The sequence below is a fragment of the Rattus norvegicus genome, chromosome 12 (assembly GCF_021556685.1).
Source record: "Rattus norvegicus strain SHRSP/BbbUtx chromosome 12, alternate assembly SHRSP_T2T, whole genome shotgun sequence".
NCBI lineage: Eukaryota > Metazoa > Chordata > Mammalia > Rodentia > Muridae > Rattus > Rattus norvegicus.
The window spans coordinates 39515382-39534443 of record NC_141545.1 but is presented as its reverse complement, the minus strand read 5'-3'; the positions used below and the strand labels follow the sequence as shown (position 1 = coordinate 39534443).

Sequence of the window (19062 nt, the reverse complement as noted above, 5' to 3'; positions counted from 1 at the left end):
CCACCCAAGCTACTGAACTCATGAACTGACGGTTTACGGATTGAGGTGGGTTACAAAGAAACAAGAAAAAGAAAGAACATGAAGGAGTGCTGTGGAATGAGGTGGTTGGGGAGACGGCTCACTGGCTATGAGTGCGGGCTTGCACAGGACCTGGGTTCAGTGCCTCGCACCCTCTGTTCTCCGGTTCCCGGGGATCTAGCGCCCTCTTCTGGTCTCTGTGGGTACTGCATGCGTGTAGCACATGAATCCGTATGCAGGAAAGACGCTTGTAAACATAAAGTATCAAGACAGGACGTTTTAAAAAGTTACCATGAAGATTCCAGTCACCAAGACATTGTGGCACTGGTTGAAGAGTCAAGAGTCCAATGGAACAGGACAGAGAGCCCAGAGATAAACCCACAGACACTGTCACACCACCTTTGAGAAGAGAACGGAGACAATACAGGGGAGAAAGGGTGATCTTGTCAATGATAGTAGAAGGACAGTTATACATCCATGTGCACAGAGACGAATCTAGGTGCAGAACATATGTCTTTCAAAGACTACACTCGAGGGGCTGCAAGGTGGGCCCACCATGTCTAAGCTGCAAGGATCTGATGTCCCAGAATCTGCATCAAGACGTAAAGCGAGAACCAGCTCCAAAGCTGTCCCTTGACCTCCACAGTGTGCACGTGCACACCCCACGAAGCGACAGTAAATAAATAAGAGAGGACCTGAGTTTGGTTCCCAGCACCCAAACCAGGCAGCTGTCAACGACTTGCAGTTCCAGCTCTGAGGGCACCTGTGTGCATGTACACATGCTTACACACACACACACACACACACACACACACACACACACACACAGAATTGAAGATGTATTGTATGTGTATGAGGGGTCACAGGAGACCCAGGTCAGTGCTGCCCAACTGGACACATGACTCAGAGCTTCCTGTGACGTTTCTTCACCTGCTCCCCTTAGTGACTGACCTGGACTGGGGCAGGGGGATAGGGACACTGTTTGCATGGAGGGGTGGTGCTAAGGGGAGGCACAATCTAAAGGGACAAATGGACCCATTGGGCCTGCAAACTTCTGTAATCCACGAAATTCAGTCAGGTAAGGCACAGTGGCCATCTGGGGAACTGGACATCCTGGGTCTCCTGACGGGGAGTGGGCAGGCAGGGCAATAATGAATTTGGAGAAGAGTAAATGGGTTTCTTTCTGGGTGGCAGGAGTTTCTAGGGAAATCAAGACAGATGTGAAACTTCAAACACCTTCTTGGCAAGTTGTAAGAGTTCCTGCAGAGGGAGTGGGTTTGCATAGTCCTGTTCTTTGGGCACAGAGTGTCGGTGGCCCAGCGACCTCCTATCTGAAAGGAGGTATACTGCTGGAGACTGGGATGTCCCTTTAGGAACAACAACCCTGGGGTGTCAGGCTTGAGCTCGGTTCCAAATCTACCATTCACAAGTTGTGTGACCTTAGATGGGCCAGTCTGATGAACCCTCTTGCCGCTCACCTTCCTGTGTCAAGAATAGAAATTGGGAAGACGAAACTGCCCACAGGCAACACTGAGGACATCACCGATGCTCCTTTGGGTGTGTTCAGGTACATGTGTGCATGTTGTGTGGGGGTCAGAGGTTGATATCAGATCTTCCTCAGTGGTTCTCACTAAAGCTCATTTCCTCTAGGCGGGTCATTGAGCCCCAGGGATCATCTTGTCTTTGTGTCTCCTGGGCTGTGACTGCAGGCCTACAGGAGGGCTGCACATAGGAGACAAAACTATGAAGCCACATCGATGCTGGGGCAGTAGTTCTCAACCTGTGGGTCACTACCCCTTTGGGAGATCTAGCAACATTTTTATCAAGGGTCACCTAAGACCATCAGAAAACACAGATACTTACGCTACGATTCATAACGACAGGAAATTTACAGTTATGGAACAGTAATAAAAATCACTTTATGGCTGGGTGTCAGTCACGAGGAACTATATTAAAGGGCAGGAGCCTTAGGTACGTTGAGAAGCACTGGGCTGGAGAGATGTAACCTTGCCAGACACCACAGAAGCCTGAAGATACGGAGCCTGACGTACCTTCTGAGTTCCTTGAAGGAGGCCAGTTCTGCCTGATTCTCTCACGGAAGCTAGGGCTTGTCAATTCTTGACTTTGAACTTCTGGCCACCAGAATCATGAGAGAATGTCTGCTGTTTTTAAGCCAATCAGTTTTGGGTAATTAGTTACGGCAGCCCCAGGCAAGGAGTTTGTAACTTGGCACACTGGCTCATGGTCACATGCATTCCTTGCACACTTACACATAGAAGAGTCTCACTGCTCTGGTGCAGCTAGTGAGCAAACCAAACAGGCTATTGTAAGCTTTGCCCAAAGACCAAGGGCCACCTGTAGTCACCTATGGTTTTAGGGAGGGCATGGGGATTTAGGGAGCTGGAACCTGATCTCCAAAGGTGATCACGGCTGGAAAGGAAGACCAGACCCCAAGTCACAGGCTGTGAAGGCCACACTCCCTCCCACTGAGGTCCCGGGTTTCTTTCACGGTCACAGGCAGGACAGGGCTGGGCTTGCTGTTGAAAAAGGAACCTGGGATGTGCCATCCTGTGGGATGTGGATGTGTGTGGGTGAACGCCTATATGAGGGCACGTGACATCAGTGGGAGACACTTCTGGACGTGGAGATTGATTGCCAGTGAGCACATGTGATGGCAACGTGAAGATGTGGCTACACAAGGTGCATCCGTTGTGTGACCCTATCGAGATTCACAGAGACAATGAGCGAAACCATACCAATGCAGCCCAAAGAGAAGTCGCCACTGGGTTCCTTCACTCAAAGACCCCTATGGTGGGAGGGCCTGAGGGCACTCACGGGGCACACTCCTGATACATGAGTCAGACCTGCGTTACTGTGCCTTAGTTTCATGACACAGGCTGGTACCTTTCGTGATGTGTGCTCTAGGGGTGGGAGCTGATCTGGGATAAGGACTTTGCCACTTCCATGCCCATTTGAAACTGAGCAGGGTTCAGGGATCAGTTCCAGGCGACACGACTTCCTCCTTTCTAGGCACCTTGGATATCCGTGAGCCACACCGCTCTGCAGACCTGACCCGGGATGCCCGCTGCATTCGCAGTGAGTAGGGCGTCTTCCTGAGGCGAGGGCGCACGCCCAGGAAAACTTCAACACAAATACTTGAACTTGACCAGGAGGAGGGGCGTGACCGCCACAGACACGCCCTTCCCCGGCCCACTGCATCCTACAGGAGAGTGGCCGGATGTGACACCGAACGGAGCGTTTTCGTGGAGACACCCTCTGGGGCAGGCAGGGACGAACGGTGAATGCCCACCCCGAGCTCACCAGCACAGCCGTCGCCGTGGTCTCATCTAGGAATCCATAACCTTCCTGTCTTGCACGCAGCGTCAGGAGGCTCCGCCAAGAAATTTCTAGTAGGAGACAGGGCAGCGTTTAAATAAAGGCTTTCAGTCCCGCACTGTGACTGTCCCATCTCACCCCGCTGTAAATCGGGGGCCGCTCGTCCGTACTGTGCTGGGGACACCGCCTCTCCCGGCAAGTGTCTTTCTACTCCTTCCTGCCCAGTCTGCGTGATTATCTGCAATTAGGAGTTCTCAGCGGCCCCTGGACTGCTGGCGCCACGCCCTCAGCGGTGACGTATACGGAAGTACCGCTACCGAAGCTGGTGCGGCCGCTTCACCATGGCGACGGCCGCCCCGCGGCGCTTCTGCCGCTGCGCCTGCTTCTGCTCCCAGAACTTGTATGTGGCGCGCTACGGGCTGCATCTTCGCTTCAGGGACGAGCAGCAGCTGCGCCGTGACTACGGCCCGGTGAGGGGCTGGGGTGGGGTGAGGTGGGTAAGTAGGGGCGGCATCAAGCGCAGGAGGGGCCCGGACATCAGGAATGGCTTTTCCCGAGGTGCAAATCGTGTGTGCACACTTGGCCTGTCGCGGCCGGATGGCGGCTGCCTAGTAAGCTGAGAACATGTGTGCGGAGTACAGTGGGCAGAAATTTTCCCTGATCTCTCGATGACCCCGTCACTCTCATCTGCATGACAAGGGTGGGGGGGCGCTGAAGCTCACAGATGTTTATTCGCTCGCCTAGGGTCACGTAGTCCTTCCTGCTAACTGGCCTTTCCCCTTGCAGCTCCTGCGCAGCCGTGGCTGTGTCACCCCCAGGGACTTCCAGCAACTCTTGGAGGAGGTAACGTACCCCACCAACCCTTTCTCTGGAGTCCTTGACCCTGACAGACTTCTTAGCCCTCTTCTTTCTGTTCCTGCTTCCACTCACCCCCACTTCTAGATCCTGGTTCAGGAAGGAGATCGTGAAAGACTAAATTGCCTATGGCATCCCCTTTTCAACAGCTGAGTGGGATAGACGGGACCATCACCCCTATTTCAAAGGCTGTTAGGTCACCTTGACACCTGCAGTGGACCTTGGCAGGTTCAGAAGTATAGGGAGACTTATCCTCCAGCCTAGGCTCCACTTTGGTCTTCCTGGGCCTCAATGTCTTCAACCTGTACAATGGCTTTGGAAGTGGGAGACTGGTTTGTAACTCCCTTTGCTGGCCCAGCTTGAGCAGGAGGTCGGGCGTCGCCGAAGGCTGGGACAGGAATCAGCTGCCAGGAAGGCTGTCATCGCCAGCTCTTACCACCCGGCAAGGCCTGAGGTCTACAGCTCACTGCAGGTACTAGGCCTGCCTGGGAGGGAGCTTGGGGGCTGGCCGAGGAGGAGGTTGCTCTCTGGTGGGGGCCAACTTTACATAGTGCCTGGTGCTCTGCTCCCAGGATGCTGCTCTGGCCCCTGAATTTAAGGCTGCAGCTGAATATAGCGGGTCCCCAGGCGCAGATCTTGAGGGCCTTCTCCAGCGCCTGGAGACAGTGTCGGGTAAGGCCCCATCACCTGCTGGCACTGGGTGGGGATGGGGGGAGCCAGAGATCTTTTTTTTTCTTTTCTTTTTTTTGGAGCTGGGGAACTCCGAAAAAAAGGCCCGAACCCAGGGCCTTGCCCTTGCCAGGCAAGCGCTCTGCCTCTGAGCTGAATCCCCAACCCCCAGAGATTCTTGAATATGGGAGGCTGGGTGGGTTTCTTTGTGGGGCAGGGGTTCCAGACAAGGTTTCTCTGTGTAGCTGTGGCTGTCCTGGAGCTCAATCTGTAGACCAGGCTGGCCTCAAATTCATAGAGCTACTCCCGTCTCTGCCTCACAAGTGCTAGGATTGAAGGCCTGCGGCAGCAAAGCCATGCAGAGCTGAGCATTTTATTAACCTTGAATCTCTGGTCTAAAAATGGGAGATATGAGAAACTGCAAAGACCAGTGGGACCAGTCTGCCTGGAGTAGGGCATCTCGCTTATTCGTTAATTCATCCATTCCACCATTCACTCACTGAGCCCTCACTAGGGTCAGGGCAGTTAAGTCACTGTCCCCATTGTACAGAAGAAACAGGCAGTAAGATGACAGGCTGGTTCATGAGGGCATTGAGTCGCAGCTCCAGGCTCACCGTCTGCCCCTCCCTCTTCAGAGGAGAAGCGCATTTATCGGGTGCCAGTGTTCTCTGCCAAGTTCTGCCAGACCCTGCTGGAGGAGCTGGAGCATTTTGAGCAGTCGGACATGCCCAAGGGAAGGCCCAACACCATGAACAACCACGGGGTGGGTGAGGCCTTGCTTGTGCATCCAGGGCGGGAGAGCAGCTCGGGTGGGAGGCTCCTCTGCGGTGGCAGGCAGGCTGCCTGCCCCGCTCTGAACCCAAAGACCACCACTTGCCCTCAGCGACATCTTTAGCAAAGATGTGGGAACGCAGACTGAAGCTCCCGGGACTCCTTCCTAGGTCCTGATGCATGAGTTAGGCCTAGACGACCCACTGGTGACACCGCTTCGGGAACGCTTCCTGCTGCCGCTGATGGCCTTGCTGTACCCAGACTGCGGTGGGGGCCACCTCGATAGCCACCGTGCCTTTGTGGTCAAGTATGCACTGGGCCAGGACCTGGAGCTGGGCTGTCACTACGATAACGCCGAGCTCACCCTCAATGTGGCTCTGGGCAAGGACTTCACAGGGGGTGCCCTATACTTTGGGGGCTTCTTCCAGGTGAGTGAGACCCACCAGGTCGGGCCGGGCAGGCGTGAGTGCTCCTGCCTGAACCGCACCCATCCGCAGGCACCTGAAGCCCTGACGGAGACCCTGGAAGTGGATCACGTGGTAGGCCATGGTATCCTGCACCGTGGCGGCCAGCTGCATGGGGCCCGGCCCCTGAGCACGGGAGAGCGCTGGAACCTTGTCGTGTGGCTCCGAGCATCTGCCGTTCGGAATAGCCTCTGTCCCATGTGCTGCCAGAAGCCAGACCTGGTGGATGATGAGGGTTTCGGTGACGGCTTCACCCGTGAGGAGCCTGCCATGGTGGATGTATGTATGTTGACTTGAGCCTGGTTTTCCCGGAGTTGTCGGCGCTGTGGCAGCAAAAAACTTGCCATCTTGGGCAGGGAGGGCAGAAATAAACTCTGTGGCCACACCATCGCTCAGGTCAGAAGGACACGCAGACTTCTGGGTCATTCTTTGGACGGATGATCTGTAGTAAGGCAGAGCTGCTGAGAGATAAGCCTTGCTTGAGTTAAAGTACTGAGGGTCCAGGGCAGGGCAGGCCCAGGAAGAGAAGAAGCCAGGAAAAGACATGGTTTTCATCTAGGTTTTCATCTAATGACGTCTGGCCTCAGCCTCAGCCCTGGGGAGCTCTGAGTGAGGAGGAAGTCAGTGGCTCAGAGATGGGACTGGATAGCAAGGGGGCTGGAGGGGGGCGGGGGTGTCTCAGCAGACATCTACCTCAGAGAGGGTGGCTCCGGGAACTTAAGTTCACTGCTCTGACTATCAGCAATGCTGGAGAGTGGAGGATGGGGGTCCAGACTTTCTAGCTGGCATGCCCAGCTGTGCACCTCTGGACTATCTAGGGCCCTGGTTGTTGTGACTGCCCAAGGAGTTGATGTTTATAAAGCACTTTATAACAGCCCTCTGATTACTATTGTTATTTAAGAGCTTGCAATCGGTGGTTCCGAGATTGGATGAGGGGTGTACATAGCTGTGCGCACTGTTTGGGTCACATGTTTGGAATCCTGGGGACTTCTCTCATAAGTCTTGATTCCAGCTTCTCTGGGAAAATGGCAAGATACAGTAACACCAGCCTCCATTCTAACTGCAAAAAGAAGATGGAAGAGAGTCTAGCAGCACACCGAGCCTAATTGGTTGTCATGACCCATGGGCTCCTGGAGGGGAAATGGGTTTGAGATCTCTAGTACTGAGTGATGTTGCAAACTCCAGACATCTTACCTTGGCGAAGCTCTCAGTCTGGGGGAGTGGACAAACCGGAAGACTAGAAGTGTGGCTTTCAGGAGAGAGAACCGGCGGACTCGCGGATGGCGCTGGGCCATGACTGTCTCCTACTCACGTGGAGGCAGGTTCAAGGATCCTTGTTAGAGATGGGCTCCCTAGAGGCGGAACCTAGGATCCCGGAACTAAAGATATCATAGACGCAAAGAACACCCGGATGATCTTCCAGGACCGCCCCAAACCGGAAGACCTGGACCCGCCGCAGTTTCCTTGCGCGAAGGCATGCTGTGGGCTAATGGTTGATGTAGGAACCCGACAGCCTGGAGAGTCATCTCTGGAGACCCAGTCAGCCCTATTGCTGTTGAGGAAAGCTGCAGAGTTTCCACCCCATAGCGCAAAGTCCAGTGCGCAGGCGTGTGGGCGGGGCGGGCACTTAAAGGGACCGAGGTGCGGTGCGTAGTCGGAGGAGCTGGGGTCTAAGCCCGGGGCTCTCTCCGGCAGGAATGGGTACTAGGTACCCCGAGGATCAGGCCTCGTTGGCGCGAGTTTGGATTCACCTCTGTGGACGTGCTCCAGAAGAGTCGCAGGTTAAGCGCTTTTCTTCCGGTCTCTAGCCCGCCTCGCTATGGCTCACGTTAGCTCTCGCAAGCGCTCGAGAAGTCGCAGTCGGTCCCGTGGTCGGCGAGGGTCAGAAAAGCGAAGTAAGAGGAGCAGTAAGGACTCCTCGAGGAACTGTTCAACCTCCAAATCCCAAGGTCACAAGGCCAGCAGCACCTCCGGTGTCGAGGGTAAGGATCATGGGCACAGGGAAAAGGGGAATGTGGTGTCTGCGTTGCGGGAGGCTTGCATCTCTCCCCACCCCCATCCGCCTAAAGGGATTGAGGGATTCTTGGTTGACTCTGGATTGAGGCCCTAGGGTGTGAAAGGCTCTGTTGAGTGGAGGGTGTTCCTTATTCATTCCTCTAATGCATTGGGTCTTCAAGATCGAGCCTGGTCACCCTCCTAGGCACGTAGTGACTTCTAGAACCCCAAAGAAGGTTCCAAATGTTCTCTTGGAGAGCCTATAGGGAAAGTCCTACCATGTGGAGGCCTGAATCTGCTTCAGGTTAGCGTTGGGGACAGAGGCCTTACCTTCTCCCTGCATCACAGAGAGAAGCAAGCACAAGGCCCAGAGGACATCGAGATCCAGCTCTTCCTCCTCCTCCTCCTCCTCTTCCAGTTCTTCTAGCTCCACCTCATCCTCATCCTCCAGTGATGGCCGGAAGAAGCGAGGGAAGCACAAAGATAAGAAGAAGAGGAAGAAGAAGAAGAAACGGAAGAAGAAGATGAAGAGGAGAGGCAAGGAGAAGGCAGTGGTGGTGCACCAGGCCGAGGCTCTGCCCGGCCCCTCTCTGGATCAGTGGCACAGATCAGCTGGGGAGGACAATGATGGCCCAGGTACTGTGCAGGCCAGCATGTGGTGGGAGGAGGGTCCTCTCTCCGGGTCTGACACCTCCTCCATATTCCCTTCCAGTCCTGACAGACGAGCAGAAGTCTCGTATCCAGGCCATGAAGCCCATGACAAAGGAGGAGTGGGACGCTCGACAGAGCGTTATTCGAAAGGTGGTGGACCCAGAGACCGGCCGTACAAGGTGTGGTACAGAAGGCACAGCCAGCCAGCCCTGCCCTCTGCTCAGTGCTGAGTATTGGCCCAGGTTGTGCTCGGATGGGGAGCTGTCACCATTTCTATAAAAAGTGTAGGGGAAATGGTCACTGTGCTGTGACGTTCCTGCTGTCACCCGGTGCCTCTTGAGGACTTGCAGGACTGGAAGCGCCTTGATGCTTTTTGAGTGGTTGCTGTTGGCTGACCTGGGTTAATGGTTGTAGGCTGACAAAGGCGAGCCTACCTGGAGCTTCTCCATTCTGTCCTAAGAGTGGTAGTTGATTGGGAGGAGCACCCAGGCACCCCCTTCTCAAGATAGTTGGGCTTGAGCCATGGGGTTCCTTTCCTTGGGTGAGTGTTTCTGTGGCTATGACTTGAAAGTCCCAGACCCTTTCTTGCTAAGCTGATGACCTCCTACCCTCAGGCTCATCAAGGGAGACGGTGAGGTTTTAGAGGAGATCGTAACCAAAGAACGACACAGAGAGATCAACAAGGTTGGTGGTACCACTCTGCCTATGCTCTGCCCTCATTGTGTCTACACTTAGTTTCTCATGCTTCCAACCTGTTTCTTTCCTCAGCAAGCCACCCGAGGGGACGGCCTGGCCTTCCAGATGCGAGCAGGCCTGCTTCCCTGAGGGAGGGCACTGCCATCCCAGCTCTGTGAACTGCTGTTGGTAGTTTGGAGACTGATGTCCAGCGGCCTTTCCTACGGCCCAGCATCCTCTTGGGTGCAGTGGGTGGCCTAGGCACCGAAGTGGACAGCAGAGGGTCACTATTAAATGATCTTGTTCACAGAGTTCCTGTCCTGTGTCATTTTGTGCTGAGGAGTGGCACTGTTGCCGTTTGTGCTTATCTCTGGGGAGAGTTGGCATGTCCTCTGGTGTTAGTAAGCAAAGACCACCCAGCCACCCTGTTCTTGGATTCCACCTGGCCCAGACCTGACCCTACCCTGGCTGAGTCTAATTCAGCCTTGATCCTTAGGGTGAGCTCATGAGGCTGTTGCATGTGTCCTATCCCACACACCCAGACAGACAGGAGTCATTAACCCAGCTCTGGCTTAATGGCTGTGTCCCCTGGGAGGAGAGGCCAGGAGACCTACCTTGCCAGGTCCGTGTGTGGGAAGGGCAGTCAGGCTCATGCTCTGGTGGTTAGTGTGTGTCACTTGCTGTAGTGATGTCCTATGCACATATGTCAGAACCGTGAGGCTCACCCCCAAACACACACACACCAGGAGACCCATGTCAGAACCACCAGGAGACCCATGTCAGAACCACCAGGAGACCTATGGGTGCCGCCACAGTAATGAGACCAGAAGGAAGCCTCCTGCTTCTTTAATTGGTGTAACAGACTGTGACACAGTATACAGAGAGCACACTCAGGCCAGACGATGCAGGGACAGCATGGGGGGTCAGGACAGTTCACACAATGGTCCAGAGGAACAGACAGTACAAGGACAAAGATGGGAGGTGTCTGAGATGTGAAGGTAAAACAGGGTAGAATGGTGGCTAGCTCACACAGAGCCAGGAAGGGGATGGGCTTTGCTGAATCCTTCTTCAGAAATCTAAGAGAAGGCAGGTGGTTGGTGTTGGGTGGCATCAAGGCTCAGTCCTGGGGACTGGGGACGGGGAGGGACTGACTAAGGCTTCTATTCTAACAGGCCTGGGGTGGGTGGCAGTCAGCAAGGTCTGCCTCACCCTTTGGTTACGAATGGCCAGGCCTGAGCCCTGCAGCTCAGCACCTGACACTGTAAACATTTTTTTGGTATTTTTAAAGGACTTTGACCTTCCTCTCTTACTTTCTGTAAAAGTGGGGCTTCCTCAAGAGAATGAGCCAAAGGGAATCTCGAGGGAGGCAAAAAGCAGACTTGAGTGAGGTTTTGGGGAAGGCTGCCCGTCTCACCATCTATGGCTGAGGGCCCTGGGAGAGCCCAGGGGACTATTGCTGTTGTCCTTGGCATGGCTGGCGGCTGGGCAAGCATGGGCATTCAGAGCCACAGGGGGCTGCCCAGGGGAGGGACCAAGCCCACTGACCCCAGGACCTCCCTTGCCTTGACTGCAAGTGGCCTGAGGCTTCTAGGTGCTTCTCCCGATGGCTAGTCACCTCAGCTGAGGCAAGACGGGGGGCCTGAGGGAGGAGGCCCTGGCCCCTGGTGCCCGCAATGGGGCAGTGATTGTCGGGCCAGCAGCTTCCTGTGGGAGTGGTGGGGCAAATATTGCACTTTTACCGTGACAGCTCCATGGAATCTTGGTCCATAAGATAATCACTGCTTTATACAGAACGCTGGGAACAGCACAAAGCTACATGGATGAGGAGACCCTGAAGGCCTCACCCCTCCAGACATTTTTTTTCCTCTGCACAAAATAAATAGCTTTCTTCCCGTGTAGACCGGCCGTGGCGGGAATCCCACGCCCCTGTGCTGTACGTAACTACACAGCAAAGTCAGTGTCTCCTATACGCCTCTTGACCCAGCCACGGGGCCCCGAGTCTGAGTCCAGCTTGGCAGCTACTCAAGCAGAGCCCCGTCACTGGACAGGAGGCCTGAGCTCCGTGAGCTCAGCCAACACAGAAGGTGCAGTAGGGTCGTGGTCAGTGCTGTGCGGAAGGCAGGGCCCAGACCCAGCGTGTAAGATGCCCATCCTTGTTTGGAGAGAAATAAAATGGCTGTACGCCCTCAGGCTGACATGTGAGCTGTGGCTTCTTGGAGTCGACATTAAAACAGAATGGCATTAAGAAAACCTAAGAGCCCCACCCACACCAGAGTAGGAAGTCGGTGGAATTGTGGGTCAGGTGAGGCAAGAAACCCACACCTTGCCAAGTGGGCCAGGTGCAGGGCCCACAGGCCAGACTGAGTGGGACCCTGTCACAGTGCTGGGTGTTCCTAATGTAGCAGGCTGCGCTGACACTGAGTTAAGAAAAGGAAGCAGCCCAGGATTGCCTGTTAAAAAAAACCTTATAGAAACCGGATGGAGAAGTAGAAAGGCGTAGAAACACGGTGGGCAGCAGCCATGGCACGGGGTCCCCGCCCATGGCCGGCGAGGAGTAGAGGTGGAGGCCAGGCCTCTTCAGGTCCAGCTGCCCAAGGTGGGCTACGAAGAGCCAGCCGTGCACTTTCCTGGCCTCACACCTGTGCTGTGCTCAGGGCCCGGAGTGACATCGGCTCTGGGACTGCACTGAGCTCTGGGTGGGGCAGGTGGACAGGTGGGTAGCAGTCTGGGACTGCCATCGGGCTGCTGTGGTGTCGGCAGCCCAGGCAGGCAGCAGAAACTAAGGTATGGCCTTTCTCTCCTGCTTGCGTGAAAACTTTCCACACTGGAATATTCTGTGTGGTGACAGGCCCTGGATCAGCAGAGACTGGATTTTCATGCATGTCAACATGTCTGGAGCCAGGAGGTGGTAACGGGTCTCCACTCTCAAAAACCAGTGCAAAACCAGTGAGGTTGGACAGTTGAAAACTGGAGTCAACAAGAAGCAGGTTAGACCCCATTGGAGCTGCTGCCAAATGGGAAGGGGCGCCAGTGGACAGGGAGGTGACAGGCAAGGCCAAGACCCATGCCTGCCACCAGGAGGCTGAGAGATCAACACAGAGCAAGACGTCCAGGAATGCCTCCCAGGCTGGGCTAAGTGGCCGATCCTGGTTCCTCTTCCGTCATGGGCTGGACCTCCTGCCAGTTTCCATGACTAGCTGGGCTCCTCAGAGCCTAGGGCATTGGGCAAGGCTGGGAGGACTGGGTTGGCATGGCTGTCTTCCAAGAGGCCCCGGGACAAGCTCTCAGGTCCTGTCTGTGTCCCCAGCCACCTACGTGTGCCCAGGAGGGCCGGTGCCCTGGCCTAGCACCATGGAGACCACAGCGCCTCCTGAGGGGGTCCTACTTGGGTCCTGTGGCTGCCCCGGGTTCAAGCCGGCCTGCCATGGCACGGCCCCAGCAACTGGCCGCCATGCTCATGCTGCGCTGGCCCCGCTGCTCCAAGTCCATCTGGGTCTGTGTCCGATCGTGCCGATGGCTGGGCCCACTGGGCTGAGCCGAGATGGTGCGGAGCAGGTGATTCCGGGAGCGAAGGAAGTCACCTTGGCCAGGCAGACCGAAGCTGCCCTTGCGCAAAGCCATGCGCGTTGCTGTGTTCCGCGCTGGCCGCGCCCGGTGATTGTACTTGAGCTGGGCCAGGTGGGCCGCGTAGCCGTCTGTGATGAACTGCAGGGGAGGGGGACAGGGGCAGGCTGCTAAGTGTCCGGGGCTCCCCAAGGAATGTGTGCCCTTCAGTGAACCCCATTACCTGACACTGCTGCTGCAACTTCTTGGTGGGGCGGCCCACAATGTAGATGTGCATGGGAGAAAGGCTGATGGAGTTGTAGACGGCCACATCCTTGGTGGAGCCGTAGGCCGCATGCGCGCGCAGGTGCAGCTGTGGATGAGACGAGCATGGGCACAGGCTGGGCCTTCCAGCCCTCCCCGCCTTCCCCAGCCCTCCCCGCCTTCCCCAGTCCTCCCAAGCCCCACCTCAGAGATGAGCAGCTTCAGAAAGTTAGCCTTGTGGCGCAGCGGGTCGTGCACCAGGCCATCACAGAAGGACACCACACCGTGAGGGAAATTGTGCTGAGCCAGCCATGCCACCACCCGCTGCTTCTGCATGTCCGGCCGGCCGGTCACATAGATGATGAGGTAGCCCAGGTCCTGCCAGTGTCTGTGGAGGCAAGGGGCAGGCGTGGTGTCCCATGGCTGCTCTCCTCCTCGAGCCTCCCTCTCTCCTGCCCAGCTAGAGCCCGTTTGAGCCACTGAAAAGTACATCTTCAGCTGAGCCTTGCGGTGCCCAGCTCCTGATTGTATCCGGGATACTCGAGGCTGAGGCAGGAGAATGGCAAGTTCAAGGCAGCCTGGGCAACGAGTGAGACCCTGTCTGAAAAAGTGGAGTGTAGCTTGTGGCAGAGTGAGGTCCTGGGTCTGATGCGCTGCACACGAAGTGTATCTTGGCCAGCAGGAATGAGGGTGTATGGCAGTGTCCAAGCCTCACTGGCTCTGAGCTTGTGGGGGTATCCTAGGTACCTCAAAGGAGGCATCCTCGGACCTAGACTGACATGTGGCTTGCACAAGGGTGGCACCGGGCCCTCAAGGCTGTGTCGAGTGTTTTCCTCCTCCACTTGGTCCGCAGCCCACCCACCTTCTGACAGCCACACTCACCGCACCACGTCCACAGCCCCGGCGCGCACCTTGGGGTCGCTGCCCATGATGGACACGCTAGCCGCAAAGGAGCCATCGATACTGAAGACCACAAACTCTGTGCCCTTGGGGAGCACAGTGATGTAGCTGTCGGCAAATGTGTGGTCTCCCCTGGTTGTCAGGGACAGCTCGTCAGAACCAGCCAGAGCATCCATCCACTCCGTCCCGCCCCTACCCTCCCTATACCCAGGAGCCGGCCCACTGTTCTCCCACCAGAGGCACATACCTGACCACCATCTTGATAGGGTACACGCCCACCCCCAGGCGGTGTGTTTCTGGAATCGTGTAGGAGACACGCCCACTGCTGTTGGTCACTAGAGTGTCTAGGTACAGCCACTCACCTGAGGGCGGCTGCGTCATGATGTGCACATCCACCTGAAGCCCAGGTAAGCTGGTTACAAACCGGCCACGGCCTGGCCTCAGTCCCACACCCTGGCTATACCCATCCTAACCTTTTCCCCAGTCAGGGTGACCATGTCTAAGGGCCCGTACATGAACCGGCCTGTCACAACCTGTGGGCCGTCCTCATTGGCAACTGCATCATTGATCCGGTGATTGGCTGCCACGTTCTGGGGGAGGGGAAGGAAGGGGAGGTAAGGATAAGGGAGAGCAGTGGGGTCTTCTGGGCTCACCTAACACCTCTGTGAGTGAGTCTGAGGTTTGAGCTTCAGTTCTGAGCCCCATGCTGTGGTCCAGCTGAAAACCTAGCCAGGCCAGGCAGAGGGAGCCAGCCTTGTGTCCTTTCTCCCCCTCCCAGCTCCCGCCTCACTCCTCAATGATCAGATAGGACAACCCACAGCAGTGTGACACAGCACGATTGCACGGGACTAGACAGGAGCATGGGCCCCAGAGCCAGAGGACCCTCACCCGGAGCTTCACGTGGGTTCTCTTGCGCTGCCACTTCTCCCTGGGCTGCGAAGGCGTGAACACGGACACCTCCTTGCCGTCCAGCTCTAGGATGCTCGCGCTGTCGTGCCGCATGACCTGGGGGACAGAGGCGGGCCAGCCATCCCAGGAGCTGGTAATGGGCGCCCAGCAGGGTCTGCAGGACCACCAAACCATCTAATCTTGCCTACCCCACCCCCACCCCAGCCAGCTCCCATTCCCAGCTCCGTAGGGCATGGTCCTACTCCGACACTCCCTGGGTGCTAGGTGCCTGACCTACTGGGGCAGGGAGGAGCCCTTACTCTCTCAGGGCATCCTGTGAGGCCCGCCCAGTTGTATCTGAGCAGTAGGTACCTGTCTCAGCAGAAAGGAGACCACATCGGTTGACTCCCAGTAGCTGGCATGGAAGAGGTGGGGCAGGGCCACTGTGGGGAAGGCCATGAGGGCGTCGGGGCAGTACAGGGCGTAGTCAATCCGCTTCTGGCCCCACCACTTGGCAGCAACTGCCAGGAGGAAGGGTTGTGATTGCCCTGCTGGGCTCCCAGACAGAGACCCTAGTGGGTCACCTGGCCCTCAGGCCTGTTCATCTCAGACTAGCCCTCCCTCCTGCTGCAGTCAAAGCAGGTTTCTCCCGGGCTAGTTACAGGCAAGCAGGTACGTGTAGAAAATGCCCACAGGCAATCTCGCTGCAGAGAATATGAAGCCGTGTGGCTGTGCTGAGGGGCGTGAGGAGTTTTGGAGCAGGGTGAGCTATTCCAATACAGACGATGATCAACGAGAGCCCCTACCCTGGACCCTGCCCCCCCCCACCCCCATTCTTCCTGCTCCCAAGGCTCAGACACGTAAAAGAAGGCACAGAGACACCTCGGTTTGACAATTCTAGAACCTCCAGGTAAGGCCTGCTACAGAGGTGGAAGGATGAGTGGTGAGGCCCAGGGCCTTCAAGACAAAGGAACTCGAGTATCCTCTCTCAAGGGAGAAGGGATATATACATATACATATATATACATATACATATACATATACATATATATATATATAGACATATATATCATAGGTACCTCTCTGGTGCCTGCTTCATGGGGCTGAGCTCCCCTGAGTTCTGCCCATGGCCTGTGACAGGACCCCCAGGTAGTTCTAACCCTGCTCTCTCCTCCCTGGAGGCCTTTTTTTTCGTCCTCCCCACCCAAGGCTGTGTTTCCCCATTAGCCTCAGCAGGAGTCAGCAGGGAGGGCCCAGCAGTGAGCTAGCGAAACATGCTTGCAACGTCGAATGATCTTGGGTTAGAGGGGACAGTGCTGTGGATGGGGTACCTCCTCCGATGTCCAAGTCAGGGAGGCAGGGGCCCCTCTCCAGGTTGGGGCTCACCTGCCTTGCCCTGGCACGGGGACCCTGGGTGGTAGGGGATGGGGGGGGCAGGGCGAGCAAGGATAGGCGCCTGATGCTGGGGGTGTGGTTGAGCGACGAGGGACCCTCTGAGGAGCAAGAACAAGGGAAGGGGAATGGTTCAGACATGCACACACACAGGCACACACACAGGCACACACACGCACACGCACGCACGCACACACACACACACACACACACACACACACACACACTGGGCACCCCTACATTGGTAGCAGACCAGGGAGGATGGAGGATATTAGGGTAGAGCCAGGACCCATCAAGAGAAGACCTTAAGACAGCTGAAGTCTCAGAAACCCTACAGCGGTCACAGCCTTGGCCCGGCTGCTCACCGCAGCCTCATCTCCACCCTCCCAGTGAGGTCAGCACAGGCTGGCACTGCTCATCAGCCAATGAGGTGGAAGTCCCCTGGCCCTGCATGGTTCAGGATCCACTTCCTGCCAGGTAGACACCACTGTCGCCCTCTTCCCAGGGTCCCCTGCTGAAATATCTGTGGCAGAAGCACAGGGGACATCACTTACTCTGGGCAATGCCGGATGCGGTGTAGCTCTCCGCCATGCCTGACACCTGACTGGCGATGCTGATCTCACTGGCTCTGCGGAAGCCACGGCTAGCAGGGGCTGTGCCGGGTGACGAGGGGGCTGCATGCTCTTGGAAGACTGTGTTGTGGGTCTGGAGCGCATCCGCTGTTGCGGGGAAAGAGGCAGAGATCTAGGTCAGAGAAGGCCTGGCCACAGTCTCCCAGCAATGGGAGAGGCCAGCTTGCTGGGTCCAGCGTGCACCAGGGTGCAGCTGTTTTAGGGCCTTGAGAGTGAAGGGCCTGAGCTGAGGCAGGGAGGGGTGGGCTGGGCAGAGAAGGGTGGACAGATGGACACAGACATGGGGTAGGGAGGCAAGGCATGGGTTCCTGCCCTCCTTGGCCACTTCTTCCCCATATTTGGCCCCACAGATGCTCTCTTGGACCACCCTGGACCAGACCACAGAGTATCAGCATGACTTGGGCAGGGGCCTTGGGCATTTTCCCAGGGATTCTGAATTTCGTCTGAGGACTAGGAGGAAGGCAGACCCCAGAGTGGCCCTCACACATAGGCCAGCCCCCTGATGGCATCTGAGGACAAAGGCAGGTGCCAAGGGTTCAGGTTGCAGGTAGGACACAACAGGAGTCATTTGGAAGAACCGGTCTGGGTGACATATGAGGCCTGCACATTCTCGGGAAGGTAAGGAGTGAGACCTGCAGGCCCCAACTCCTTGCTAACATCAAGGCATTTTCCTAGCTGAGGGCTGAGAGGTGGCTGTTTGATGCTGCACCCTGTCTGCTCTCTACAGTGTCAGGAAGGTCAAAGAGCAGCCTTGGAAAGTCACATGCTGTCTGACAGTGAGACAGCTTCTGTCAATCTCGGGAAGATTTGTGGCCACTTTGCATTAGGGTCACTTCAGGTTCTGGATCATCACGCACAGAAAGGAGCCAACAAGACCAGCTTCCCACGGCCATGTCCTTGCTACCAAAATCCCACAGATTGAGTGGCCAGAGAGGGCATGAGGGGGGTGGAGGTCCAAGGGGCAGCAGCCAAGCAGACATCAGTCACTAGGAGTGGGGGGTACACACACTCAGAACAGCCCAGGCTCTGGCGGGGCCCATCCTGCCAGGTGAGCGCGGGAACAGGGATACTGGTCTCCAGGAAGCTATCCCCGTGGGGAAGGGGGGCCAGGGGGCCGCCCTCCAGGACCAGCTCTGGGTTTCTCTGCACGGTCTCGACTGGAGGCAGACGGGAAGAGAGCAGAGGACAAGAACAGACACTCAAGTGGGCCATCTGCACATGTGCTGACACACACAAGGCTCCTTGAATACCAGGACAGGACAACAAGATGCCAGGATACACGCTGCAGCAAGGGACGGGCCATTCTGAGGACGGTCCCTCCCATACTCCCAGCCATCTCTGGGCACCTGCCTACCACAATGGGCCCTGTTTACAGGGTCCCCAGCTTGCAGAAGGGCCTCAACTCCTTCCCTGATGGGTTGGAGGCCCTAGGCAGTAGGGGAGGGAGTACAGCCCTGGCAATTAATTGCTGGGAAGCCCTCAGGAAGTTCTGACAGTCAGTCTTGCCCCACAGGGATCGGGGAGCATGGCTACATCTGCACCAATGTTCACTGGGGACAGTGTCTGCCTCTGTTTCCCTTTGAGGAGACCCACTGGATATTGGGGGCTATAGCATAGCAGTAATTCCCAACCTGAAAAACCAACGCCCTGCCTTCCCGAAAGCCTCACCCAGCAGTGTGGAACAGCCATCCCCCAGCGGGTAGCGCTGGTATCGAGGGATGTTGAAGGGCGGCAGGGTGTGGAAACGCCGCTCCAGCAGCGGTTCCAGGCGGGAGGCTGAAGGGTCCGCAGGGTGGAAGAGGTTGTACACTTGCTGACACGCTGGCCGCAGCTGGAAAACTGGGAGTGGAGGGGCGCAGAGAGAGAAGACTCTGAGTAGTAGGCGGGGTGGGATGGGGAGGGGAAGGGGGCGGGGAGTGGGTGAGGGGCGGGGAAGGGGCAGGGCCCAGGCTGCCTTCGCTGTGTGTTTTCATCAATTTGGGATCTGTGTGGATCATTTTCCTTTATTA

General features: G+C 56.5%; 3 protein-coding genes and 1 long non-coding RNA gene across 27 annotated transcripts in view; 2 read left to right on the top strand and 2 right to left on the bottom strand.

The window, feature by feature from the left end:
- Positions 1-1912: 1912 nt before the first annotated feature.
- Positions 1913-3596, bottom strand: LOC148002319 (uncharacterized). The gene is made up of 2 exons (XR_015634801.1): positions 3525-3596; positions 1913-3425 (listed from the first exon to the last, which is right to left on the bottom strand). It is a non-coding gene; the product is annotated as an uncharacterized LOC148002319 (long non-coding RNA).
- Positions 3274-6990, top strand: Ogfod2 (2-oxoglutarate and iron-dependent oxygenase domain containing 2). Of its 7 annotated transcripts, none has more exons than XM_087578037.1 (7): positions 3274-3824; positions 4141-4197; positions 4474-4681; positions 4782-4881; positions 5514-5641; positions 5820-6077; positions 6147-6519. In XM_087578037.1, exons 5-7 carry the CDS (start codon positions 5603-5605, stop codon positions 6408-6410), a joined length of 561 nt encoding a protein of 186 aa, XP_087434163.1. In that variant the 5' UTR covers positions 3274-3824; positions 4141-4197; positions 4474-4681; positions 4782-4881; positions 5514-5602; the 3' UTR covers positions 6411-6519. The 7 variants fall into 7 exon arrangements, with proteins under 7 accessions (XP_087434163.1, XP_087434162.1, XP_087434158.1 ...); XM_087578036.1 differs by having other exon boundaries at positions 4469-4681; NM_001105927.2 differs by having other exon boundaries at positions 3681-3824; positions 4568-4681; positions 6147-6982.
- A 580-nt stretch (positions 6991-7570) lies between these two features.
- Positions 7571-9745, top strand: Arl6ip4 (ARF like GTPase 6 interacting protein 4). Of its 2 annotated transcripts, none has more exons than XM_087578031.1 (5): positions 7571-8095; positions 8527-8744; positions 8821-8938; positions 9374-9443; positions 9528-9745. In XM_087578031.1, exons 2-5 carry the CDS (start codon positions 8633-8635, stop codon positions 9582-9584), a joined length of 357 nt encoding a protein of 118 aa, XP_087434157.1. In that variant the 5' UTR covers positions 7571-8095; positions 8527-8632; the 3' UTR covers positions 9585-9745.
- Positions 9746-10264: 519 nt separating this feature from the next.
- Positions 10265-19062, bottom strand: part of Pitpnm2 (phosphatidylinositol transfer protein, membrane-associated 2) — a 132429-nt gene continuing 123631 nt past the window's right edge. For 5 of the 17 annotated variants that reach the window (XM_087578407.1, XM_087578409.1, XM_087578410.1 and 2 more), the window contains 12 exons: positions 18722-18892; positions 18061-18210; positions 16976-17140; positions 16361-16522; positions 15402-15550; positions 15030-15146; positions 14615-14731; positions 14389-14537; positions 14124-14273; positions 13446-13629; positions 13222-13350; positions 10265-13139 (listed from right to left, as the gene is read on the bottom strand). In XM_087578407.1, coding sequence (XP_087434533.1) covers positions 12816-13139; positions 13222-13350; positions 13446-13629; positions 14124-14273; positions 14389-14537; positions 14615-14731; positions 15030-15146; positions 15402-15550; positions 16361-16522; positions 16976-17140; positions 18061-18210; positions 18722-18892 — 1967 coding nt within the window. In that variant the 3' untranslated portion in view covers positions 10265-12815. 17 annotated transcript variants of the gene reach the window in all.

Excerpts from the sequence above, each read along its gene's own strand:
- Ogfod2 (XM_087578032.1), top strand. The coding sequence starts at position 3,696 with ATGGCGACGGCCGCCCCGCGGCGCTTCTGCCGCTGCGCCTGCTTCTGC. Across the intron at positions 3,825-4,140 it reads TGCGCCGTGACTACGGCCCG|CTCCTGCGCAGCCGTGGCTG; the intron begins GTGAGGGGCTGG and ends TTCCCCTTGCAG. Across the intron at positions 4,882-5,513 it reads GCGCCTGGAGACAGTGTCGG|AGGAGAAGCGCATTTATCGG; the intron begins GTAAGGCCCCAT and ends CTCCCTCTTCAG.
- Arl6ip4 (XM_087578031.1), top strand. The coding sequence starts at position 8,633 with ATGAAGAGGAGAGGCAAGGAGAAGGCAGTGGTGGTGCACCAGGCCGAG. Across the intron at positions 8,745-8,820 it reads GGAGGACAATGATGGCCCAG|TCCTGACAGACGAGCAGAAG; the intron begins GTACTGTGCAGG and ends ATTCCCTTCCAG. Across the intron at positions 8,939-9,373 it reads CCAGAGACCGGCCGTACAAG|GCTCATCAAGGGAGACGGTG; the intron begins GTGTGGTACAGA and ends TCCTACCCTCAG.